The sequence below is a fragment of the Mesoplodon densirostris genome, chromosome 6 (genome assembly GCF_025265405.1).
Source record: "Mesoplodon densirostris isolate mMesDen1 chromosome 6, mMesDen1 primary haplotype, whole genome shotgun sequence".
Lineage (NCBI taxonomy): Eukaryota > Metazoa > Chordata > Mammalia > Artiodactyla > Ziphiidae > Mesoplodon > Mesoplodon densirostris.
In genome coordinates this window covers 24,869,890-24,896,920 of record NC_082666.1, presented here as the reverse complement: position 1 = coordinate 24,896,920, position 27,031 = coordinate 24,869,890, and the positions used below count along the sequence as shown (strand labels likewise).

The window sequence follows — 27,031 nt, the reverse complement described above, 5'->3', positions numbered from 1 at the left end:
CCAAATCCCTTTAAGATATGTAAGAATAGAGCAAATTTCCATCTTCCACAAAAAAAGCTGAGCTGACCTCAGGCAGTGTGTACCCACGCCCCTCCCCCCGCCAAGCCAAGCTTTTCACATGTCATTCCTCCTTAGCTCGCCTGTCTTGATAACAAACTATACCCTGTTCACCTATCAGTCGAACCCTACATGTTTCAGCCTTCGTGCAAAGCCCATTTTTTTCTTCAGACCTTCCTGTCAGAAGCCATTTGGTCACACCCCCTCAACTTTATAGACTGGGAGGTAGTCCAGAGGGCAACACAAGGTCACACAGGAAATCAGTGGCAGAGCCAGAACTAGAATTCAGATCTCCTGGGACTCAGAGTAAGGCCTTCTCTTTTATACTACCCTCCTTTACTTAATTCATCTATTATTTGAATCTAACATTATTTTTACTGGCTTTCAGGGGCTCCAGAGCATTGAATTTCACACATTATTTTTCAAAAGTCTACCTCCTTACTCTCAGTCATCAAGAATGAGGATTAGAGTTAAATGCTCAAAGATCCTACATACTTGTGTATTTCCCCTCAACAACCACTAATATAAAAACACCAAAGAAACCAGTTCTTTAGTGTGTTTCAATACAGGCTTACAATCAAAGTCTTAAATTACAAATGTAAGCATACAACTAGGCTTTACCAAAGAGGAATGTGTTTATTTCACTTAAATTCTTAAAAATACTTTTTTGGCAGTTGTCACATAAAATGTCCTAATGTAAAAAAATTTTCATTAAAAAGAAAAGAAAAGCATGAAAAAACAGACCCAAAATGTTAAGATTTTATTTACAAAGCTTCTTTGTTGTACAGAAAGTAAAAATGCTGTTACAATCTCAGTGTAACTGGCAGCCACGGACCGTTGACTCACCAATCACGGCTATCCACGCTACAGCAAGACTCTTACACGAAAACCTAACAATGCTTACAATTTTGTTGGGGTGAAGTCCCCAAGCTTGGTGGTGGATTTCCAAGAGGGACTAAATGGAGGAAGGCGGAATGTCACAGGAACTATTCTTTGGCTCTTTGGGTGGGTGGGTGTCCTGGGGTTTGTATCACAGCTACTTTTTTTTTTTTTTTAAACAGCTACCAAATCCACGTGAGCAGTCCAACCAATACTGAACAGTTCTTTTTTTGCAGGTTATTTGGGGTCTTAATCATCTTCTCCTTCATCATCTGTTTCTCTCTTCCTCTTTTCACCTTTCCCGCTTTCTTCCTCTTCTGTACAATAATAAAAATTCATTTTGAGACAACTGGAAAGGCATTTACTTTGCCTAATTATTGCTAACAGAGGTAACAACAATGAATTTTTTAACGGTTGGGAGATAAAAAATGATGTAAAAGCTTGATCAAACGATAGGTTGTTAATTAAGAAGTTTTAATTCTAAGAAGCATAAATAGTAGCCGCGGAACCAAGAAGGGTAAAATGCACAGCAGCATCTCAAATCACAGCAAAGTTAACTCAGTTTTCTCAAGTTAAGTTGCTGTCTAACCAAATGTTTATTTTTCTTACACTTGTTGGTCACCAAAATCAGACATTAGCAGTTATTAAAATAAATAGCAAGGACTCCGGAGCTCCTTAAGCCTATTTCCTCATTTGTAAAATGGGGACAATGGCACTGACTCCATAGGGTTATTCTGAGGATTAAATGAAATAGCACGAAGTATTTAGCCTAGAACTTGGCAAGACTCAAACTGTTGCACGTTTATATTAACTAACAAGAGATTTCTCAGACTCCTTAAGCATTTGAGACACAGAGACCTACACATCGTTCTGTTTTTTCAACTAGTAAAAACTCACTGCTACTTTAATGAAATTAGCTAAATCTGCATTCAATTGTGTTCCAAAAAGCTCCCTGAAGGCAGACCAGGTCCTAATCAATGTTGTATCCAAAGTAATTTTAGTCCTGTGACTTGCACAGAGAAGATGCTGCTGAGAAAGTATGAACCAACAGAAAGCACAGCAACCAACCCAGTACTCTGAAACTTACACAAATGTTAGAATCTACTTTCTAATAAATAAACAGATGTTTCACTGGTTTTGGTTGTGGTGGGGAAAGGAATAACACCAATAAAACTAGAAAGGTGCTATTTATCTACCCTGCAAAGATTACAATCCAATTAAGATTTTTTTTTTAATGAAAAAATTCCGAACACAGAAATCTCATGCCTAACAGTAACACAAACAATGGGGTCTAAAGACACAACATGTGGGGACTGAGGCCGGGGCTGCCTATCCTCATACAGGCACTACTAACTGCTGTAGAGCAGGTGGGTGAACCAGTACACACACACTAATGGGAGTTTACAAGTGCTTCTGAAGACCACCAGGGCCAAAGGCATTTTATTTTCTTCTCAGTGATTTCAAATTCTAAATTAATGGACATTTCCCTTGATCTTTAACTGACAGGGACCAAAAATGCACGCATTAACCCACCTTCATCCTCATCCTCATCTTCATCATCATCATCTTCATCTTCATCAACTTCTCCATCATGTCCAAATTCTTCTTCCTAAAGAATGGTAAATAGCATATCATTATTAGATTAATTCTGCCAAGTTAAGAAGTACGAAGAAAAACAAGAATTGTCAATTAAATTTAACAGTTCATTCAAAGAGAAAACTGTAACGTTACTTTTATCTACTTTAATATAGTGAGAACTGTTGGTTTTTCTTAAATTAATGAGCTTAATTAAAAATTGCTTTTCAGAAGTAAGCATTAATTGAAGACTAATTAAAGACATCTTTAATTAGTATACAACTTACAATGGATAACTACAGAAATAATTTTAAAAACTTCAAAGCAGGTTGGACAAAGACTTCCATATTCCCTTTCTTATAAAAAGTTCCTTTCAGAAACTTAACTTCATTAGACACCTATGAGATTATACAAATGCTCAGCCTTACATTTGTACTACAAAAGAACTTTTTTTTTTTTTTTGATGATGTCTAATTTTCTTGGCCTGTATTCACAAGTCCCCTTTAGGGCCAAAGTCACTCCTTTCTCCTATCCTTCTATGGTATTCAGCTCCTCAGAGATAACTGTTATTACTGCTTGTCCCATAAATTAGACTACCTGCCTCTTTCAGAGCAGGACCACATTTTTCTTCAACTTTTCATCCTCAACTCTTTAACACAGCAGGTACATAATGCATTTACTGCATTAAGCTGGATATACAAGTTCAGACTTGGTAAACATACCCTTCACTTCAATACAACAAAGGGGAGGACATCCCATCAGTTCTCAATGTTTCCAGTTTTCTCACCGTACTGAATGCTCTTGTTGCTGCCTCCCAAAGTTAAAGGGTCAAAACTTATTCTGCAGAGCCAAGCACTGCTTAGTTAGCATTCAGGAAGTATTCTATTTAGTATTTTCTAAAAGGGGGACAAGAGCTAAATTCATCAGATCACTATTAGTCTATTTACAAGTATACTAATTTCTTCAGAAGACTCTTCTTTTTTAAACAATCCACACTTTTATTTTAATTACAAATGGGAAGCAGGGTAGCAAGAAGTGCACTGACCTCCCCACTGACTTCATCTTCATCCTCCTCCCCTTCTACATCTTCGTCTTCATCTTCATCCTCTTCATCATCAAACTCTTCTTCCTCACCATCCTCATCCTCCTCCTTGTCCTCATCTTCTCCTTCTGAAAACAGTCCAAAAGGAATACATCAAATACCCTGTGTGTCTCACAAGGTACACCTACTCAGGTGGTGGGGAGCTTTGGGTTGGTCCACAGGACAAATGCTGGGCCACACCAATGTCAGGGAAAACCACGAACCACAGTCACCTCCTTTCTTGCAAGTTGCTGAGGCTCAGTCCCTTTGACCTGAGCCCCAGAAAATCCAGAGGCCAGGAGTCCTGGCGGACCAAGTGTACACTACAATACTTACCGATGAAATGATACAATGCCTAGGATGTGCTTCAAAATAAGGAAGGGGAGAAGTGGGTAGGAGTGTGTGTGTGTGTAAAATAATATCAGGCGTGAACAGATCACGGCTGAAACTCAGTCATGGGAACATGAAAGTTAAAGTTAGTTTTACTGTTATTTCTACCTTTGTCTATGTCTGAAATTCTCCATAGTAAAAAGTCACACACACACACAAAAACCCAAAAAAGACCCACCAACCTCCTTCTCTGGGGTAAGGGTACCACCACAAACCAGCTGTGCAAATCAGGAACCTGGGAAACACCCATAATAACCCCATGATGGGGATGGGGGTGGGGGTAGTGGTGGTAGCCAGGCAGGCTGAAAGGCACCTGTGTCCTGTGTTTCTACTCCATTTGGTGCAGGCCTCTCATCAACTAGTTCTTACCTCTCCAGGTCCTGGAGCTCACTGTGCTCTCTCCTGCCTCCGGACCCCACATGCTCTTCCCTTTCTTTTCTGTGTGGCTAACACTGGCTCAATCTTTGAGTCTCAGTTAAACATCACTTCCTCAGGCCAACTTGCCAGACCCCCAGTCTCAGCTCCTATGCTCTCACACACCTGGTGCTTCTCCATTACCACACACTTTGCTCACTTGTGATTAGTTATTTAGTTATGATTACTTAACATTTCTCTTCTTAGTAGACAGTAAGCTCCAAGGGACAGGAACCATGTTTGTTTTTTCTTAAAACTATTTTTAGATAGTTTTAAAAGCCTGGCACATGGGAAATTCTCAAATACTTGTTGCCTGACTGATCTTGCTCTCAAGAACTGCCTTCCACTCTCCAAGGAATTTTCTTTACAGGCTCCTGCACATGGGTGGCTGCTCAACCCATTTAAGGTGGACTTAAATACGGACAACTAGACTGGTTTTTAAGAAAAACTGAGAACCAGCAATGAAGGGACTAAGTGATGTAAACATTTGGAACAAGATGAAACATCCTATTCAGCGTCCACTTTACCATCTAACATCCCATCTCTTTTTGCCTTGTCTCAAACCTGCTGCAAAACAAAACTGTAAAATTCTTCCAGAGTACTACCCCGCTAATTGCAACCGAGGTGCCTGATGATGTTCTCCACTTTTCTTAACCATTTCTGTCTTATAAACTTTCATCTTTAAAGAGATATTGAAAATAATGCTTCAAATACAGTAATGTTGCAAATTCTAGCAACATCAGGAATTCCAGGAGAATAAGTTTTCTTCACGCTGACTGATGTGATCACTACTAGCTCTGCTTCCTCTAAGCCACTCAGGTGAGAAACCTTTTATCCTAAGAGTGACTCAGAGTAAACAAGTCACTGTGCAAGGAAAGCACAAGCTGATCAGGAGGGATAGTTTGGGTAGAAAATATACAAAGATTCTTAAAGATAACAGGATGTAAAAAACCTTGCTCAAATGTCAAAAATAGGGGCTTCCCTGGTGGCGCAGTGGTTAAGAATCTGCCTGCCAACGCAGGGGACACGGGTTCGAGCCCTGGTCTGGGAGGATCCCACATGCCGCGGAGCAGCTGGGCCCGTGTGCCGCAGCTGCTGAGCCTGCGTGCCTTGATCCGTGCTCCACAACGAGGGAGGCCACCGCAATGGGAGGCCCGCACACCGCGGCGAAGAGTGGCCCCCGCTCGCCTCGACTAGAGAGAGCCCGCGCGCAGCAACGAAGACCCAATGCAGCCAAAAATAAATAAATTTATTATTTAAAAAAGTCAAAAATAAAAAGTATATTCTAATTCCATGTTATAGCTAGAAATTTCCTTCATTAATGAAAAATGGAATCCAGCACATAGTGCTTTCAAATCATTACCTTTTAAAACTCTATAGTCATATATCGAAGCAGGAAAGATATTTATATTTGAATGTAAAAAACATGTACCAAGTACCTACCAAGCGCTAGGCCCTGTGAATAAAGAGATAAGAAGATAATCATAGGGACTTCCCTGGTGGTCCAGTGGTTAAGAACCCACCTTCCAATGTGGGGGACGAGGGTTCGATCCCTGGTCGGGGAACTAAGATCCCACGTGCCGTGGGACAACTAAGCCACAGCTAGAGAGCTGGCATGCCGCAACAAAAGATCCTGCGTGGCGCAACTAAGACCCGACGTGACCAAATAAGTAAATTAATTTTTTAAAAAAAGAAGGTAATCATAGCATAGTTTGAAGGGACAAGAATAGCAGAGTGACAAGTGCTACGAAAGAGGTAAGCGAGGGGATGCTCTGGCACATACAAGGACCTAGGTCTCCAGCATCATAAAATGCTTCCCGGAAGTGTTGACAAAGCCGAGTTGGTAAGGGTAAGTAGGCAGTAGCCAAGAAAGGGAAACAGCTAGGAGAAAGGCAGGAGACCAGAGGCAATGGTCCTTTTAGTAAACCATAAACCACAAGTACTTCAAAAAATGGACTGAAGCAGTCTACGATCTCTAGGCTCCAAATTCAAGACTAATTAGCTAGCAAACCTTTTTCTATTTTGATCATTTGAAGACTTCAATGCCCTAAGAGTTTCAAATTTAACAGAACGCCTACATGCATGGATATAAATTATTTTTCTCAATAGCAAGAGCATTCAGTGGCCTAATCAGGACCTTTGGAAAGCAGAAATTAAGTTCACTGCACGTTGCTTTGTGCCCACTCACCTTCATCATCCTCTTCTTCATCCACACCATCCACCTCGGCATCCGAGTCAGGGGCTTCACGATCCTCTCGGTCATAGCCATCCAGGTAGGTCAGCTGGGGAAGGAGCTTGAAGACACTCTCTCGGTAGTCATTCAGGTTCGTAACCTCACAGTTAAACAGATCCAGGCTTTTCAGACATTCCAACTTTTTCTGAGGAAAAGGATCAAGAAACATACCTACTAAACCAAAGGAACATAAGCAACAAAACCCATCTCCTAAAGAGGTAAAATTCTAGGCTCTGAATTCAATTAGCTGCTACCTACTCAGCCTTGTACACAGGAAAACATTTCAAGTCCTTTGCAACCTTTATATTAGGTCACTAGATTTTTAATTAGTCCTTCCCTTCTACCTCTATCCTCTCAGAGAACTGTTTTATTTTGGCAGTATGAATAGTCTTAAGAAATATGAATTTGAAATATTAAAACTGGATCTTTTTACAATATGAGACAAAACAGAGACTTTAACAAATTTGGTTCAAAACTAGGTTTTAATGTTTGAGTAATCAAATGACCAATAAGAACCTGCTGGGTTATCAAGCAGTCAGTCTTCAGTGCTCTGGGGTGGTAGAATAGGAAGGGAAAAAAATTTTCAATCAAATCAATCAACATCAAGATCCCTGACATTTCTACTTGGGGACATAGATGGGAAACACTCGAGAACAGAACCTAGTAAAGCACAAAGTGTGGTGATGCAGATCTTTTCTGGGAAGACAGGAGTCAGTGCAAGCTGGGGGAAAAGAAGGGGGACTCAGAGTTGAAACTTCAAAAGTAGAGAAACTTTACACTCTTTTCTTCTATTTTAATTTTGGGGGGAAAGATTGACACTATTACCAGAACTTTCTGATGTAAAACTCTTCTGATTTTACCATACCTTGAAGTTTTGTTGTAATACCTCTCTGTTTGAAACCTCAGTCTCATCTATCTAAAACAGTTAAGATCTAAAAACTTGGCCCAAGAAGTCTTCTGAGCAACCAAAGCGAATAGGAAAATGTCCACGTATTCTAATCAGATCTTCATTTGTTATTACATCAGTGTACTAGTATTTCAATGCCAGGTCTATTAAGTTTTCATTAAGGGTGAATTAAGAGACTGGGAGGGCAGAGTTAGTATTACAGGCAAGTAAGGAGACAGCAACAGAAAGTGACAACAGACCCTCACAGGGAGCAGAAGAGGGGGCAAACCGATAAAGAGTAAACGCAAAATGTGAGGTACTGTGAGGCCTGGTGCCTTTTAAAATAGGGGCTTGGGGGGGCATATGGATATACGGCTTCATAAATTTAACTTTTAATGGTTCTGAGTCAAGAGAAAAGTTTGCCATTCTCTAAAAAATTACTGAGAGGATCTCTGTATGAAGCAAGTTGCAAAAAAATAAATGTTGATGTTTAAAGACTTCGATGTTTTATTGGGAAATCTATTTCAACATTCACAAGGACCTGGGAAGAAACAAAGATGAAACAAAACCTTGTCTGCAGGACTTGAGGTATCTGTGTAGTTCTTGGGAGTTACAAAATCATTTGAAAATCTGTGCTCTAAAGCAGGCCTTGGCAAATGACAGCTGGCTGGCCCACTCCGGCCTGCCTCCCGTAGTTGTAAACCAAGTTTTACTGGAACACAGCCACACTCACTTGTTTATGTATTATGTATGGCTTCTTTTATGCTACAAACGGCAAAGTGGAGTAGTTGTGACAGAGACTGCATGGCCTACAAAGCCTAGAAGAGCTATTATCTGGTCCTTTAAAGGAAGGGGTTGATGATCCCTGCACTCACAAATCTTCGTCCTCCTGATCAAAGAGGTTCCCACACTGGTTTTATTCTCACTGAACAGCCCTTGGGAACAAGAAGCCAAGCATGGAACACAGAACAGTGTTACAGCAACAGGCAAATGTACTCCTCAAAACACCAATGTACAGTGATCCAAGAGCTTTGTGGATCCAATAACGTGCTTATGTAAGTCACACTGAGGTCTTAAGAAAGCTGTCACACTGATCCAATAATGTGCTTATGTAAGTCACACTGAGGTCTTAAGAAAGCTGTCCCCAGCCCTTCTGATCATAGGGAGAACTGCTTTTCTGTCATGTAGCTTTCAGATTAGGTTCCCTACTGGACAGCCCCTGACCCCCAGAAGCCCAGGTATGACTTCTTGACAAAGAGGAAAAAAAATGCTGAAATACCACCCCAGACAACTGTAGAACTCTCTTCTCTTCACAGAAAGGTTGACTCTATACCAGCTAAGATAGAACCATGAATATATTTAGGCAGCTTTCCCAGAGGCTCAGTATAAATTCTTCACTCAAAGGAATGAGCCATTTACTGTTCAACATTATTTCCTAGGAATGGATGTGCAAAAATACATACAACTCCAGATCTTTAATGTTCAACAGTGCCCCAAGCCCGTTTTCTAATTCTATCAACTAGCCTAGTACACAGGGCCTCCAAGGCTTTCCTGTTTCTGCAACTCTGAATCTGTAACATTTTTTCCTACTTCTTCAGAAAGGACCCATTATGAATAATTCGGACATGCCAAACAGTATGCTAGAAAACGAAGTGAAAGCAAATAAACAACAAAACCCCCAATAATTGTAGGACTCTAGAATTGTTTAAAGCAGTAAAATTGTGCTTAAGGCCCAAAATACACTACACACAGATTATTCAGGATCCCAATGTAATGTGTAAATACTGCTTAAAACAACAACAACAACAAAAAAAAAACCCCACAACTCTACCATTTCAGAAATTTGGCCTAAAACTAATAGGCTAGCCATAATAAACATTAAACATTTTATTAACAATAATTTTGCTTGCCTTCTTAGAATTTAGAAGGGCTTTGGGGGATGGTTTGGATGGCCCAGGTCTCTTAAAAAAGGTGTCCAAGGAAGTTTGAATTGATGCCTTCTTTGTCTCTCGATTAATGTCCCTGTAGTAAGCAGAGGCATTCACAATCATTGCATTGACTGTAAGAACTGGGCTCAACGTAGACGGTGTTCAAAATGTATGTGGTTGATGAGGATGAGGATGGTGTTTTCCCCACTGAAGAATACTTTCAGAAGTCAAAATGGACCCAACATTTCCCCCCTTCACCTTCTCCTACAGTTTTATTTATCCTGAAGTTATAATGTCAGGAGACCCACTTAGCGCCCCCAGGAATCTGAATAGAAAGTTCAGGAGAATGGTAGGAGCTCAGCCTTTCCCAGACAGCCGTGGGCGTGTGGCATTGTGGCTCTGTCACTCCCTAGCCAAGTGTGTGACTCTGGACAAGGGATTCAGCCTCTCCTAAGCCTCAGCTTCCTCATGTGTAAAATGAGGGCCATGCTATTTCTATCCATTTTATAGAAATGTTAAGGATTACTAATGAGATAACATACATAAAGCAACCACTACAGTGTATACTACATAGCAGATCCTCCAAAAATGGTACATATTATAATAATTATTTTTCTCATACTTCATTGCCCCAGGGGATTGAGACTTCCATAGCCATCAAAGGGCCCTAATCAATCACTGACCAGGTCAGGAACAATTCCCACACAACGTTTGCTTCTGCTCTGCCTCTGAATGCTAGGACACGGACAAAAGCTTCTGATGAAACATCAAAGACGACTAAGGCTGCCAGGAGAATTAGGCAATGGCCAGTGGTTTAGCGTGGAAAGGTACTGCCCGGTGCTCTGTTCTACAGAGAAGGGGTTCCTGTGCTTACAATGACCCTAAATTGATAGCCTGTCACTAACACAAACAATAAAGGCTTAGAGTACCCCATGGGACTGGGAGACCATCAGCACTTAATTTAGTGCTCCCGTTGGAACTCCCAGCTTAGGTCAATTTGGGTATGGAATAAATTTATAGGTTAAAAAGAGAAGAACAGGTCCCAGGGGCAGTGGAAAGAATGGTGGACTTGGATTTGAATCCCTACTCGCCATTTATTCTGCAGCTGCTGAGTAATTAAACTTGGTTTCCTCATTTCTAAAAGGAGGACATTCCCTCTTCTTTGCATTACATGAGGATACAATGGGCAAATGTTAACATCCTTGAATAAAGCAAACTGCAATAAATGTTTGCTTAAACATTGGAAATGGGGATTGATTTGGAGGAAAACAGAACTAGTGAAAAAGGAGGGAGCCCAAGTATCTGAGTGAACTGGTAACAGAAAAAAAGGGACAAAATTCATGGAGCAAAGGTGAACAACAGGCTCGCAACATTTATGAGAAATGAGCTAAATGTGGTCTACTTAATGAAACATAAAAACAAAGGGACTCGGTAAACAGTGACTAGATCTACACTGGAACAGAGCCTCAATTACTATTAGGAGGGAAAAGACCCTATAGTTTTAGCAGGAAATCCTCTTTATTAAAAGTCATAATTTAACTCTATCTTCTCTTGAAATATCAACAGCACATTCTGTACAAATGATATGAAGTGCAAATATTTAATATATTGTGATATCAGAAAAGATAGAGATAGCAGAAGGATGCCTTATCTTCTTGGGTTCTGCTCTGCTGGATCCTGAAAGACAGCTCCTATCTGCTGTATAGCCCCTCTCCCAATTAATGTTTGCACATTAAGTCAGATGGAAATACTGACTTTATGTATAACAGAAAAAAAAACAACAAAAACCCAGAAAGCTGCCACAAACTTCTCTGGGTGATACGAAACAAGTTTGAGTTCCATTAGCCTTATTAAAATAGAATTCTACTTCTATAAATAGAATGTCATATTTAGGGGAAAAAGTCATTTAACAATCTTGAAATCATAGGAATTTCCAGGTGGCAGCCAAAGAGAACAGGCTATGGGGCTACCCCCTACACTGCATTAACCCCTGCCTCCAGAAGCTCTTTTCTGGTCACTACAAGTTCCACTAGACTGGACCCCCATTAACACAGCTTCCCAACTTACAAAGCAAAATAAGTGCATTACCTTATTTTTTTTTTCTTTTTTTGCGGTATGCGGGCCTCTCACTGTCGTGGCCTCTCCCGTTGCGGAGCACAGGCTCCGGATGCGCAGGCCCAGCGGCCATGGCTCACGGGCCCAGCCGCTCCGCGGCATATGGGATCCTCCCAGATCGGGGCACGAACCCGTATCCCCTGCATCGGCAGGCGGACTCCCAACCACTGCGCCACCAGGGAGGCCCGCATTACCTTATTTTATTCTCAGAACTCCTAAGTGAGGTAAGTTAGGCAGGGATTATTATCCTTCCTGCTTCATAAGTGAGGAAACTGAGGCCCAGAGAGAAGAAGCAATTTGCCCAAGGTCACACAGCAAGTCTGTAACCCAACTGGCACTTAACTTTCCATAGCTTATCCCAGTATGTAAGACTGAGGAGAATTTGGAGGTTCCCATGCAAAACTTTAGGCAACAGTGATCCAGCTACAGCACAAGATCATGAATTAGAAGACCTAAAACTCATTGGAGCTGCCCTTGGCCTGTTCCATCTACAGATCAGATATGTCACCCAATATAAACAGCCTTTTCTGTAAAAGTATAATATAGAACAGTCTGGCCAGTCTGGGGAAACAATTTTAAGATAAATGTTTAAGGCTATAGTTAATACATGACATTTAAAAAGGACAAAAAAGAAAAGAATTCCCCTTTGAAGGAAGCTACCACAATAATAAGGGAGGGAGAACAAAGTCACAGGAACACGTATAACTAAAGAGGCCCTGATTCTTTAAAACTGGACTCTTTCTATAAGAAGTACTATAAAAAACCACAATTTTCTCAGTCAATTATTATTTCCAATTCTTTCCCTCACAATAAAGAAATATGAAAATGAAAATGACCAATAAGTCCTGGTTTTCAAATTCCTGATTACTTACCAAAGGTTCCAGGGTGCTGATATCTTTCAGTTTATTTCCACTTAAGTTTAGATGTGTAAGATTTGGAAGTTTTTCTGCTAACATATCCAGACCTCCAAAGATTCTATTGTCACTGAGCTCAAGCTGTTAAGAGAAAATGCACACAGCATACAAATACACACAGAGAAACACATATCATTAAAGTGTTATAAATAACAAATACAGTTCTCAAACACCAAGATCAAATGATTGCTAGTTTTTATTAGGGCAGGTGTGTTCATTTTGTTTGATTAAACCCAAATAAGTAGTTTACAGATCCCAGGAACACTTCTGGGAAGGAGAGACATGTTAGGATTAGAAGAGTTGTATTTTCTTAACCAGCTGCTAATTATAACATTTTGCTGGCCCCTAACATCAGCAAATACATTTTCTAACCTCAAAAGTGGGTCAAAGCAAATGAGAATTCTTTGAGAAGTTGTAATACTCTATACCTGCCAGGAAGGGTAAATGGTCTGTGCATTCTAAGCAGCTATTCTGTGTGCCAAGCAAAGCTCACAATGCCTGCTTGAAACCTAATCGGGTTCTGTTCAGTGCTGGCTCGCCATGGAGTTCTACATCTGGAAGCCACCAGGGAATGTTGCTCTGAAGGCTACAGGAATGGTACAAGCTCTTAAAGAAGCTCCATGACTTTGGAAAAAGGGACTGGGGCAACAGCTTCAGGGCCGACGAAACCAACTCCCCAGAGGACACTTCTCGCACAAACCTGGCACTAGCCTTTGTAAGAACCCACTCTAATTTCTTAGCTGCAGGTCAAGTAGCACAGCAAGTGGTATGCCAATGAAGGAACAAGCCTTCACCAAGGAATACTGGACTCTTAGAGTGAAAGAAATTGGAGCCTGGAAAAATAAGATGGCTGAGAGCATCTAATTCAAACTCTTCATTTTGCAGATGAAGAAAACTAAGGCCAGACAGCTAGTTTCAATTCTCTTTTAACTGCCAACAACAATGGTAACTGTATCTAACCCTTACATAGTACTTCAGGCACTGTTCAAAGCACTAGAAATCCATGAACTCATTTGATCTCACAATCACCCTATGGGGTAGGTAGAATTATTACCCCCATTTACAGATGACAAAAATGAACTATGAAGAGACTATATAAGTGCCCACAGATCACACAGCTGTTACATCGGTGAACCTATGATTTGAAGCCAGGCAGGCTAGCTTCAATGTGCTCCCCCCTATGCTATGTACCTAGAACAGCATGACAACTTATGCAATTTAGTCTGGCATGCAATGAAATGAAGTACATGATGCAGAATACAGGAATTTTTAAAAATTTAAATATTTGTTGAAAGAATGAGTTTAAAAAACAGCAAGTCTGCTGCTTTGGTGTTATTAAGCATTTCGGAAGAGAAAAATGCAACATTTCAATACATTTTTTTCCTTCTGATGGGACAGCCCAGTAAAATATCTAAAATTTCTCTTGGTTGGTTAGAATATCGACATATGTAGTATTCACATCCTTTCAACATGCATATCTTAGGGAGTAGAGATAACAAGGCAATCTGCCAAAGCATTTAGTGGCATATTTATTTTGAAATGAAATCAATGTGTAAATTTAGGAAACCTGTGACATTTATACACCAAAATCTCTTTCAGAACCTGTTTCTTGTTAAAAAAAAAAAAAAACAATCTGTGCTCTAGGGTAGGAAGAAAATCAGCTGTGAGAACACCCAATGTGCCTTTAAGTTTGGTTTACAGATATCTCTATTCCTCCCTCTCTGACCCTACAAGGTAAGTGATTAATAAGACTTCAGAAGGATTTGATACTGATACACTGTTCCCTGATACACTGACTTTCTGAATAAGTGTGATAGTACACAGACCACAGTAATTCAGAAAAATGTACCAGGATGCTAGGAAAGCAGAACCGAACGCAAAACACATAGTAGGGACCTGCTAGCATCAAGTTCATGTAGATACAGGCTAAAAAGCCATCAGTTTTTTATGGGCTTATCAGAGCTTCCAATGTCACAATAACCTATGCAAACATAAAAGGATTACACTTGAACCTCTAAAGGAAATGCCTGTCAGAAAAAAGAAAAAAAATTTACAAATTTAAACATAACAGAATTCCTTCTGATAGGAGGGTCACCCTGAAACTCATGAGGACATCCTGAGCATTTATTACCTATAAAAGGCAAATAAGTAAAAAGCACTTCTGGATTTTAATTCATGTACTTAACCAAAAAACAAGTCCCTCTCAGAATTCAAGCAAGCAAGCTACAGGAACAGCCTACCTGTCCTTTGCCTCAATTTGATTTCAGTTTTCTATGTGTATCTTTTTTAGATGAAGGTTCAACTTAAATTCCCTAATAAAGAGATTAGGTAAACAGTGGAGAATTCTGCAACACTGCCATGACCACAAACATTTTCGTATGCAATGGAAAAGATACTGGGTTAGCAAATAGGAAGATATGGGTTCTAGCTTTGGTTCCAGTACTAACCACTTCTGTGGGTGGCTTTAGGCAAATTACTGTACCTTTCTGGGTCTACTGCTGTGCCTGTAAAACAAGGCTAGAAGATCTAAGTTTCTTCCAGTTCTGACATTCTGGGGCTTTGTGACAGGGCAACGTGCAAGGACATGAAAAAAACATTTTTCCTGAGGTTTTTTTGTTTGTTGTTTTTTTTTTGGGGGGTGGGTTGTTAGAAGGGATAGCGAATGGTTTATAATTAGACCAATAAAGCCCTAACAATGGGCCGTCAACTAGGATAGGGAAGTACAGCAGTCTTGTTAAAATGAACTCTTGCAGTCAGTCACAACACATTTAAACTTCCTAGTCATTAAGAATTACATAATGGGTTTGAAATAACATAGACTACAAATTTGAAAGGTCTATACTTCAATTCTCCCTTAATCAACATAAAACACGAAGAATGGGAGAGATACCTGTGGTTCTTAAACCAGAGCATACTAAGAACAATACGAGTTAACATCATAGCAACAGATTCATAACAAGTAATAAATTATTTTCAAAATAATTATTCTTCATAACTACTATTTATTCAGCACCCAACACGTATTATTTCCAAACATCATAGCAATTCTGCAAGGTCAGGTGGTATTACAAGTTTACAGATGAGGAAACTGAGTCTTAGAGAGATTAAGTAACCTGAGGAAGATTTACCCATCAGGGAAATGTTAGAGCTGGAATTCAATCCCAGATCTGCCCAGTTCCAAAGGTCATATGCTTTCTGCTACACTAAATGCTTCCTTACAGATAGAATCATATATTTTTCCCTTCCGCAGGATGGTTCTCTCTTCTACTGTTAAAGAAAAAGCACTTACCTTTTTCAATTTAGGTAGTTTGGGGAGATTTGAAACTGAAATCAAGCCTACATTTATTAAACTGAGGAACTCTAAGTTCACAAATTCAGCTGTTAGGCCCTCAATTTTCCCATCATTTGATTTGCAATTGTCCAGGACAAGTTCTCGAACCTGTGGGTGACAAAGTGGGGAAGAAAAGCTTTAAAAAACATGCAGAATACAAAAAACAATGCAAAAACTTCAACCATAAATACCCACCAAACCACCCACATATAGTGGCAGCCTCAACTTAGACCTAGGTCAGTTATAAATAAATGAAAAATGATTAAGCCTTTAGTAACAATATTCTAATAGATATCAAGGGTGGAATGTCACACCATGGTACAAATAAAGATTTAAACTCTTTACTTTCCAGAGACCGAAACTACAGTTCTTGTGAGATAAGTGAAGAAATGATATCCCCCTTATTCCTTTTCCCAAGTCTGTTCCGCAAGGGGCAGCTTTAACTACAAATGCGGAGTGAAGATACCCCCCCAACCCCTGAAACCCCTTTAGGCCGAGTTTTCCTCAAGGCCCAGGAGACTGACACAAGGAAAAGAGGAAAGCTTCACTTTTCCCATCAAGGTCACTAAGAGATTGTGGCTACAGGTTTCTGGACTATACATTTCTACTTTTGGTCTTATTAATTAATCTTTACTAAGATTATTTTGACACTAGGAAAAGATCAAGATGCAAGAGGCCTTAATTCAAAACAAAGATCATTTTGTGTTACATGTAAGAAAGTATTTCTAAGGGAGAGAACTTGTTAGACATTAGGTTCCTTTTTCAGGCCACAAAATCTCCTTATGTGGAGATACTGAAATTCAGAATTCAAATCCATCCAAAGGTATCACATCTGAAGATTGTGAATACTGATTATTTAATAAAGTCTACTGTGTGAATATCTACCATGATAATCCCTACTGCCATTCTTGCTCTGTGGTTGACTCTGAAACTTGCAAGTTTTAAACACATTTTGATAAATTTACACTGATGCAAATTAGTTTTAACTGCCAAAGGCATTCTTGCAGTGAATCTAACACGTTTAATAGCATTAATCAAGCATGTATGAGAAGGAGATGCTGATAGTTCTAAAATGAAAATAGGGGCTAGTAGTATCTTCATTCTCTCATACAAAATCCAAGGATACTACTCTAGCAATTGCTAACATTTATGGAGAATTTACTCATTTTTCTTTGTACCATCATACCCTCCCCTCAGTTACAGAGAAGGAAACTGATTTAGAGAGTCAGGGACACCCATAATACCACAACTTCTTGCTCGCTTCTTCACTACTTCTCACTACTCTACTTCCTCCTCAGAAGCCTTGCTTTCAGCATGCATACAGGCCCATTATATCTTTTGCTTCTTTCTTCCCTTCCTTCCACTTTTCTCTAGCTACCTCGGACATTCTTTCCTCTTCTGATGAAAATTAGCACATCTGGGGCCTCCCTGGTGGCGCAGTGGTTGAGAATCCGCCTGCCGATGCAGGGGATACGGGTTCGTGCCCCGGTCTGGGAGGATCCCATATGCCGCGGAGCGGCTGGGCCCGTGAGCCATGGCCGCTGGGCCTGCGCATCCGGAGCCTGTGCTCCGCAACGGGAGAGGCCACAACAGTGAGAGGCCCGCATACCGCAAAAAGAAAAAAAAGAAAATTAGCACATCTGAAAACTTAAGGTAGACTGAGGAGAGCTGGGCTCCAGAGACAGATGCTTAGGGTTGAATTCTGGCTTTGCCACTCACAACCTGTGTGACCTTAGGCAAGTCACTTAACCTATCTGTGCCTCAGTTTCTTCATCTGTGAAGTAAAACTGTTATAGAAAGTAGTGCTTGGGGCATAGTGAATACTGAGAAAGTAACCTCTGGGAAAGGGTGCAGGAGAATGACAAAGACCTTTGCTATTTACTTTATTCCTATCTGTACTAAGTTTTCTACAAACATGTATTTCTTTTGTATTAAAAAAAAAAAGTAGGACTTCCCTTGGTGGCACAGTGGTTGGGAACCTGCCTGCCGATGCAGGGGACACGGGTTCGATCCCTGGTCCGGGAAGATCCCACATGCCACGGAGCAACTAAGCCCATGCACCATAACTACTGAGCCTGCGTGCCACAACTACTGAAGCCCGTGCGCCTAGAGCCCGTGCCCCTCAACCAAAGAAGCCACCACAATAGTAAGCCCGCACACTGCAACAAAGAGTAGCCCCCCTTGTCGCAACTAGAGAAAGCCCAGGCGCAGCAACAAAGACCCAACACAGCCAAAAATAAATAAATAAATACATTTATTTAAAAAAAGAGTAAAACCAGCAAATCATTTAAAAAAAAAAGGTCAACTGTAATCACCCACCAACTTAAGTAGTATACTGCAATGCAACTAAATGTTTCTATTTGATTTGGGGGGTTTTCTATGACTATATCTGACAGAGAATCCAAAAATGTCACACAGAATGACACCAATATGCCAAAAGCCAACTAAGGAGGAATTTAGATAGCCATTTTGCCTCCCAGCCCATGGGTGTACCTCTTGGACATTTCTCTCAACTGGTAAAATTCTGCTTTAACTAGAGTCATCAAAGAGTTCGTACAAGTGTGCTGAACCAAATAGCCGAATAGGAATCAAGGAGAAATTGGTACGGAAAAAAAGATGTTAAAGTGGTCCAAATCTGCAAATCTAACTGCTAAGTATGAAAAATAATGGAGAGGAATTGAGGTTCTGGTTTAAAGAAGTGGGAACTATGTAGCTGGATGGAAATAGGAAGGAACAGCTTTGGGGATGGGGTGGGTGGGGGGGAGAGCAGGTATATAATGAATACCACGAAGAATACCAAGTTTAAAGTTCTCATGAGAAGTCCAGGTGAAAGAGAAATCCAGGTGAAACCCCCAGGCAGCTGGACATGAGGGTCCGGAGTTCACGGGAGTTCTAGTTTTAAGTTCTGTATTTGGAAGTCATCAGGGCAGAGACAGTAGTGAAAAGATGGAATTCCTAGGAAGAGAACCAAGGATGGAACCCGGGGGATCCTGCAAAGGTGACTTGAGAGGAATCAGTAGTACCCAAAGGTGAAGCATTAGTTTCAAACACCTAGAAAGGTTTACGAAATAAGGCATAAGAAGTTACTGAGGGGGGAAAAAAAAGGATTGAAAAAAATTAGGCAACTGTCCATCAACAAAGGACTCATTTCCAGGATACAGTGTATGATGAAAAAGGTACAAAATGTATTAAATGTTTTCATTTATGTCACATATCACACATTCACTTTCTTATATTCTTCTCAGGGAGAGAAAGTGACTGGCTGGGGGACTTTTCCATAACCTTATTTAACATTTCTATGATGAGATTAATCTATTAAAAAAATGTAAAGGTTAAAAAAAAGGTCACTGCTAGGGACTTCCCTGATGGTCCAGTGACTAAGGCTCCACGCTCCCAATGCATGGAGCCCAGGTTCCATCCCTGGCCAGGGAACTAGATTCCCCATGACACAACTAAGACCTAGCGGGGTCAAAGAAAGAAATAAATATTAAAAATAAAATAATTTTTAAAAAAGGTCACTACTAGCCTTGAAATTTCATCAAGCTTCATGATGGCAGGGTCATGTCTATTTTAGTTACCACCATACCCCAGTATGAGAAGGAGCTTTCACAACTGTCAAATGCAGAAAAAATGGCATTGGGGTTTGTGTCCGGATTGTAGGGGAATGAGCAGATGATGAAACAGAGGAAACCTGGGTATGAAGAGAACCTACCTTCTGATCTTAAGCATAATCACATTAATGCAAATCATATTGCTGTTTGTCACTTAATACTTTGTTTTTTTTTCAGTCTTTGTATATTTTAAATACAGCAAGATGAAACAATATTACTTAGCATATTTTCACAATTATAAATATTTTTTAATGGCTAAAAAATTAAAGTGTATGGATGCACCATAAATTACAATCCTCCCTAATGAACATGTTTCCAAGTTTATTATATATAATGCCATGCTATCTTTTTATGTGAAGTTTCTTTTGTAATAAGGATTGTTTCCTCACAATCTATTGCTAGGTGAAAAAAAATATAAATGTTAGAGTCTCTGAGTTTTGAGTTCTTTATTTAAAATGGCAACCAATCCCTCAACACTTTTTTGTGACCTTTCTTGACATATGGAAATTCTAGGTATTTGCATATAGTTATCTTTTTCTTGAGGATAGTTTTTACCCTAAGTGAGGAAAAAACCAAACACCCCAAAAGAAATACTGACAAAAAAGCAGACAAGCCATAAAAATATAAATCATCAGTAAACGAAAAACTCATTCAATGACAACAAATTATAAAAGATACATATTAAAAATGAGATGTTATTCTACTCTTATTGAGGATGGGGCATCTCTTTCATGGAGAAGAGATGGATAGGATGGGTATAGGTGCAGGTAAGTTTGGAAGTGGGAGAGTGAGAAGTCAGGGAACGCACACCTGAGACCTTTAATTTTCTCCATGAGTAGGAGGCAACAGAATATATTGGGGTGAGTACAGGGAAGGACTGGGCTGTATGGCTCAGCAGTGAAATCATGTCCCTAGACTTTTCCAGGAAGGCTAAGCACGTAGTAAAGAAATGGGCTAACCCCAGAACAAAGTTCCAGAGGCACAGTAAGAAGATGAGCCACAAACAAGCACAGAGCAGAGTGGGAAATTACTGCAGAAAGCAGAGACCAAAGGAGGGTCCACTTAGGGCTGTGCCCAAGGATGACAGGTCTGGAAAGCCTGCCATAAGCAGCCTTCTAGCCAGTCTAAAGTTCTAAACAGGACCCTGGTGAAAAGGTGTCTGCTCTCAGGCATTGTTTCAGCAGCGTTTGAGATAACTAAGCCTCCCCTCTCCCCCAATTCCTTCTTGAGGGTGAAGGGATCCAGACTGCCTTACAAAGGAAGGCATATGGGGTGGGGGACATACAATGCCATGGCATCCCAATCTAGACCCAGAATGGGAGTTCTAATCAAGAAAAAGCAGCCCTAGTTTTTCCTCCTTATGTCCCAAATCCTCCCAGGAGGGAAGGTTGGGCAGGCACTTGTACATTTGTGGGCACAACTCAAGGAGTTATTTGGTCCAAGGCAGAGTTACCAACCAGGCTTTCTGAGTGAAGAAAGATGGTTTAACTTTGGGGGCCAAATTCACTCTTCTTCATCCCTCATCTTCCAACTAAACTAGTTTTTTCTCAAACGTTAATTTAAGGTAAACACTTAAGAGCTAAAGACAAAAATCCAAACTGTTTCCTATTCAACTTTTGTTTTTGATAGTTATCAGCAAAGCTGATACTCTAGTTTTTCAATGCAAATTTTGAAATATATTGCAACCAAGTTACAGGGATTGGGGCTAGGAGCCCCATAGGAGATCAAGCAATTTTCCTTTCATCCTCTCCAACTTGCTCTCATTTCCTACTTCCCTAACTACTCCTTTTGTTTTTTTAAATTAATTTAATTTATTTATTTTTGGCTGTTCTGGGTCTTCGTTGCTGCACGGGGGCTTTCTGTAGTTGTGGTAAGCGGGGGCTACTCTTTGTTGCGGTGCGCGGGCTTCTCATTGAAGTGGCTTCTCTTGTTGCAGAGCAGGGCTCTAGGCACGGGGGCTTCAGCAGTTGTGGCATGTGGGATCTTCCTGGACCAGGGCTCGAACCCGTGTCCCCTGCACTGGCAGGCGGATTCTTAACCACTGTGCCACCAGGGAAGCCCCCCTAGCTACTCTTTAAAAAGAAAAAAAGAAAATCAATTTTCTGTGACTGGTTGAGTGACCTTCCCCAATCATCAATTATAACTGTTATAAGAGGGGAAAAGAAGATAGAGGATTAAAAATCATTGAGTTATCAATTTTTTTGTTAGAAAATACATGATTATTATAGTAAGTGAAATATGTGGAAATATGTCCAAAATGTGGAAAGTAACTCCTGCCACCCTTGATAATTTCCATCTTTCTGAGTTAACCAGTCTTCAAACCTTCCACCCTACTATTATTTTAAAATAATGTTTGCAAAATGACAGTAGAATAGAACATTAGCAGTTCTCAAATGTGTCTGGATGGCAGAACTGTTGGTATGAAGGAAGGAAACACTCATACCCTACTGGTGGGGAGAACCATTCTAGAAAGCAATTTGACAGAGATTCACATTACAAAATGTTCATTTCAATACTACTTAAAACAGTAAAAAACCTTCTAACCACCTGATGGGGATGGTTAAATTATGATCTATGCAGACGTTAACAATGAGGCTGTAAAATAACAAACTGTGCCAGAGAAAGATAAAGATGTTTACTATATTTTAACAAGATATTATATGCATTAATAGCATGATCTGAGTTTAGAAAACAACATTCTCGTGGACTATACACCAGAATGTCTAGATGGTAGGATGGGTGTGCATGAGACTTCTGGGTTTTTAAATTTTTCCTTATCTATATCTACTATTTTTTTAGCTTATCTGTATCAAATTTTTCTTCAATGAAGACTGTATTCCTTATACAAGGAAAAGAACCCAATTAGCTGCTATGCAACCAATTAAAATATCCCACGGAGCTCAAAATCACATCACAACAGACACAACAATAAATGCCAAAAGTTGGGGGAAAGGTTCTTCTCACGTTGTCTTTTTTTTCCTTTTTTCTTTTTAAGGCCGCACCATGCGGCATGTGGGATCTTAGTTCCCCAGTCAGGGATCAAACCCGTGCCCCATGCATTGGGAGCGCGAAGCGTTAACCACTGGAACGCCAGGGAAGTCCCCTCACGTTATTTATTTTTAAAATTAATTTTTTTTTTAGTAAATTGGGACTAAGGAAAGACTACTCTTACTTGTGGGATATGAAATGTCTCAGTCTAGCATACAGCCCACCAGTGTTCCACAGGGGCATTGATTGTAAACCACAGGAACTGCATGACTTTCTAACTTTGAACACAAGACTGGAACAGAGCTAACATCAAGGCTAGATACCCCTAGATTCATAGTTAATGAGGTGGCTCGTATCAGTGGCATGTTTGGCATAATAGAAAGATTAGGGCCTCACATAAAGAACAGGTATTTTCTCCAATTCTGGAATATATCTAAATTACAAATTTAGATATAGATAATATCTATATCTTGCTACTGCATGTCTCTTCTCACATCTGACACCACCACCAATTTCTGTGGTATACATGGTATGTTCTAGTACTATACAATTTGCTCTCAGCGAAATAACTGACAATACCAATAATATTTTGTATAAAATATTTCCTATCCTTGCCTATATTTAAAAACAGTGATCACTGTTCTTTTTGAAGATTATTTAAAAATGCCATCTTAAGCCATTTTTTCCACTATGAGAACAAACCTCTGATATAAAGAGGTGTTTTGGACTTAGAAAAAACTGAATTATTATAGTTATGAGTCACCCCTTAGGGAAATGAACCTATTATCTTGGTCTGTCTCATGTACTTTGGCTAAAGAACACAAGAAGCAAAGTGTTACCAGGGTCTTCTTCAAACCCCAAAATAAAATAAAAACAAAAAAGCCACACTCACAATAAAAGCCCATCTGGGGATTTCCCTGGTGGCTCAGTGGTTAAGAATCCACCTGCCAATGCAGGGGACATGGCTTCGAGCCCTGGTCCAGGAAGATCCCACATGCCGCGGAGCAACTAAGCCCGTGCACCACAACTACTGAGCCCGCGTGCCACAACTACTGAAGCCCGTGTGCCTAGAGCCCGTGCTCCACAACAGGAGAAGCCACCGCAATGAGAAGCCCGCGCACCGCAACAAAGAGTAGCCTCCCCCCGCAAGTAGAGAAAACCCGCGTGCAGCAAGGAAGACCCAACACAGCCAAAAATAAATTAATTAATTAAAAAAAAAAAGTCAAGGGATTCCCTGGTGGCACAGTGGTTGAGAATCTGCCTGCCAATGCAGGGGACATGGGTTAGAGCCCTGGTCTGGGAAAATCCCACATGCTGCGGAGCAACTAGGCCCATGAGCCAAGCTACTGAGCCTGCGCGTCTGGTGCCTGTGCTCCGCAACGAGAGGCCGCGATAGTGAGAGGCCAGCGCACTGCGATGAAGAGTGGCCCCCGGGCCACCCTGGTGGCGCAGTGGTTGAGAGTCCCTCTGCCGATGCAGGGGATGCGGGTTCGTGCCCCGGTCTGGGGGGATCCCGCGTGCCGCGGAGCGGCTGGGCCCGTGAGCCATGGCCGCTGGGCCTGCGCGTCCGGAGCCTGTGCTCCGCAGCGGGAGAGGCCACAGCAGTGAGAGGCCCGCATACCGCAAAAAAAAAAAAAAAAAAAAAAAAGAGTGGCCCCCGCTTGCCGCAACTAGAGAAAGCCCTCGCACAGAAACGAAGACCCAACACAGCCAAAAATAAATAAATAAATTTTAAAAAGATGTGTTTTCTTAAATTAAAAAAAGTCAATATTTTTTTAAAGGTCATATATTAAAAAACAAAAAACAGTGGATTACAGTAGGAGAGCGCAGTCCAATACAGTAGCCACTAGTCACCTGTGGCTTTTGAATTCCTGATATGTGAATACTGCAACTGACAAACTGACCTTTCAGTGTAAGTTAAATAGCCACACGACTCTAGCCTGTTTGGGGCAAAAGGGCAAGGCTTAAGCTGATTTCTTGAAAAATTAACGCTTGCACATACATGTTTTTAAAAAGCAATATATTAGTTATTTCATATAAGAACAAATTCCACATACAACTAGCCCAGCTGTATTTCCCAGAAGGAGCAACAGTGCTCTTAGCTGAGTATTTTAAGAGTACTTTATGCACCCTCAAAGAATTCAATTTCCAGATTTTAAGGCACTTTGAAGACCCATGTGTACTTTTCTTTTGGAAAATTTAGCTAAATCTAATTCCTCCACATTCTCCTCATTTGGAACTACGCAGTAATAATTCAAACGTCTTAAATTAACAACTCCTCAAAATGAGATCACAACTCTACAAGTTTTACAGTATGAAGAAGCTTAACGGTTCAATATACTAGCACGTGGCCGACACAAAATGTCTGACTGATGGACGGAAGGGACCACTGAGGTCAAACCTCAACCTTAAAAACCCAGAGCACCAAGTCGAGACGCCTACCTCCCGAGGTCCTCCAGGGACAAGCGGGGAGGCCACGAGGTGCAGCGACCCGGCACCTCATTTGTGGAGACCTCAGGGATTCAAAACCTCATGCACAGAAGGGAATGCCGGTTGACGAGTTCCCACAAGTTGGCAACTTGTTACCCATAGCTCCCTGACTGCACGAAACGCGCCCATCGCCAGCCGAGGCTGCCCCAGGGCCAAAAGACGCCACTCACCCGAAGAAGGGGTCTGGCAGAGGCACGGCCTCCCCGCCCGGGGGCCAGGAAACATGGCCCCGCGCCCGGCCGCGGGAAGGCGCTCTAGTTCGCGGGGAGGGCCAGGGGAGAAAAGAAAGCCGATTCGTACACGTCCACCCGCCGCTCACGCACCCGCGGCGGGCGAGTGCCGGCCTGGGTCGGCGGCCCTGGAGCACGTGCGAGGGCAGAGGCCGCCCGGCCCGTGATCCCAGCCGAGGCCCGCCCGTACCCCCGACGCTCGACCGGGGCGGAGGCGGCCGCCTGGCGTTGCCCTTTTAAGAAGGGGGGAGGGAGACGGCAGCGCGCCCAAGAGATGAGTCGGCGGCGGCCGGAGCGCGCGGCTCCAGCCAGAGCGAGCCAAGCCTTGGCGAGGCGGGCACCATACAAGCCGCAGGCTCGGCCCGGGGAGCGGCGGCCCACAGCCACCGCCGGTGCGGACAGGCAGAGCTCGGCTGGTCGAGCCAGCAGGCCGCCTCACGCGGCGGAGAGAGACGAGCGCTCGCCAACATGGCGCTGTGTCGGCCTGTGGCGCGCCCCGGCTGACGCGAGGAGCCGCCGCCGCCCGCCCACACCGAGGGGCCAGCCTCTCAGGCAGGGGCCCCCGGTCTCCGCTGCGGCGGCACGGGGGAAGGGAGAAGCCGCCTACGCCACACCGGCGGCCCCGGGCCGAGCAAGGCCCGCCCTGGGAGGCCGGGACTGGGCAAGGCCCAGGGGGCAAAAAGGGAGCTAGAAAAATGCCGGAGAAAGTTTTATTTTTAGGCTTGAAAAATGGCGGGAACTGCATCCTTTTTTCAAACTTGGCCTGGGGAGGGGCGGCGGTTGCGCCACCGACGCCGCCCGAGCTCGCCCCTCCCCCGCTCCACGCGCGCCAGGCCATGCCCGCCCAAGCCCCCCAGCGCCCGAGGGGACTTCCCGTCCCCCTCAGAGGCAAAGAGCCCCCTACTCGCCCCTCGGCCCCTGCCCTAGCCGGGCCGGCGCCAACCGCGAGGCCTGGCCGGAGAAGCCCCCCCCCCGCCCCGCCCGAACCCCTTCCCCGGCCGGCCCGGGGCGCGCGGAGCCCGGCCTGGCCCGCAATGGGCCCAGCCCCGGCTGGCCGCGCGGCTCCTCGGCAGGCCGGGCCTCCGCCCGGCCGCGCGTCCCGGGAGGCTGCAAACATGGCTCCCAGCGTTACACAACCCCCTCCTCCCTCCCTTGCCGCCGGCCACACGCACACGCGCTCCTCCGGGAAAGGACCCCGGCGGGTGAGGAGCTCAAAGTTTGCTTTCCCCACCCCACCGCCTTCCCCGGACGGCCACGGGGGCCCGTGGGCGCCAAAGAGTTAATCCCCGCGCGCGCGCTCCCCCCTCCGCGTTCGCCCGCCTTCCCCGTCCGAGCCCGCGAGCTGCGCTCTTCCCCGCGCCGGGCCGGCGAACCCGCGATCGGGGCCCCGCAGGTGGCCACCATTACATGCAAGTCATCGGGGGAGAGGGCGCCCGAAGGGGGCTCTGCTTACAGCTGCCGGGGTCCGGTTCCTCAGCTCCAGGTGGATCCTCCTCTTCATGTCCATGTTTCTCTCTTCCCCCCTCTCCAAACTTAACTTTCCGCGGCGGGGGCGGAGGGGGGAGAGGCGTCCCAGCCTGCGCAGCGAGGGCCGTCAGAAGGGGTCTGCTAGCAGCAGAGGCCGGCGGCGCGGTCCCGGGTGGTGGGCGGCGTGCGGGCAGGCGAGCGGAGCCCCCGGAGCCAAGTTACTCACGGGAGCGGAGAGAAACCATGGAGGGAAAAGGGGGCTGGAGCGCAGCGCAGGTCTCACTACCGCCGCCCCCGGCCGCGGCCCCGCACTGCGCTTAAACCGGCGACGCGTCGCGGGTGGCTGCTCGGCTCGACTCGGCCCCGCGCGGCGCCGCTCGGCTCGGCGGCCGCGGTGCACCAAGGACGGGGCGGGGAGAGGCGCGGCGGGAGGGGCGGAGGC

The 27,031-nt window shown here is 43.1% G+C and overlaps 1 protein-coding gene across 1 annotated transcript; it reads right to left on the bottom strand.

The window, feature by feature from the left end:
• Positions 1 to 802: 802 nt before the first annotated feature.
• On the bottom strand, positions 803 to 26,977 carry ANP32B (acidic nuclear phosphoprotein 32 family member B). Its single transcript, XM_060100993.1, has 7 exons — positions 26,576 to 26,977; positions 15,762 to 15,911; positions 12,431 to 12,553; positions 6,585 to 6,774; positions 3,557 to 3,681; positions 2,470 to 2,545; positions 803 to 1,253 (listed from the first exon to the last, which is right to left on the bottom strand). The coding sequence occupies exons 1-7, from the start codon at positions 26,627 to 26,629 to the stop codon at positions 1,186 to 1,188; spliced, it is 786 nt and encodes a 261-aa protein (XP_059956976.1). The 5' UTR covers positions 26,630 to 26,977; the 3' UTR covers positions 803 to 1,185.
• Between the last annotated feature and the right edge of the window lie 54 nt (positions 26,978 to 27,031).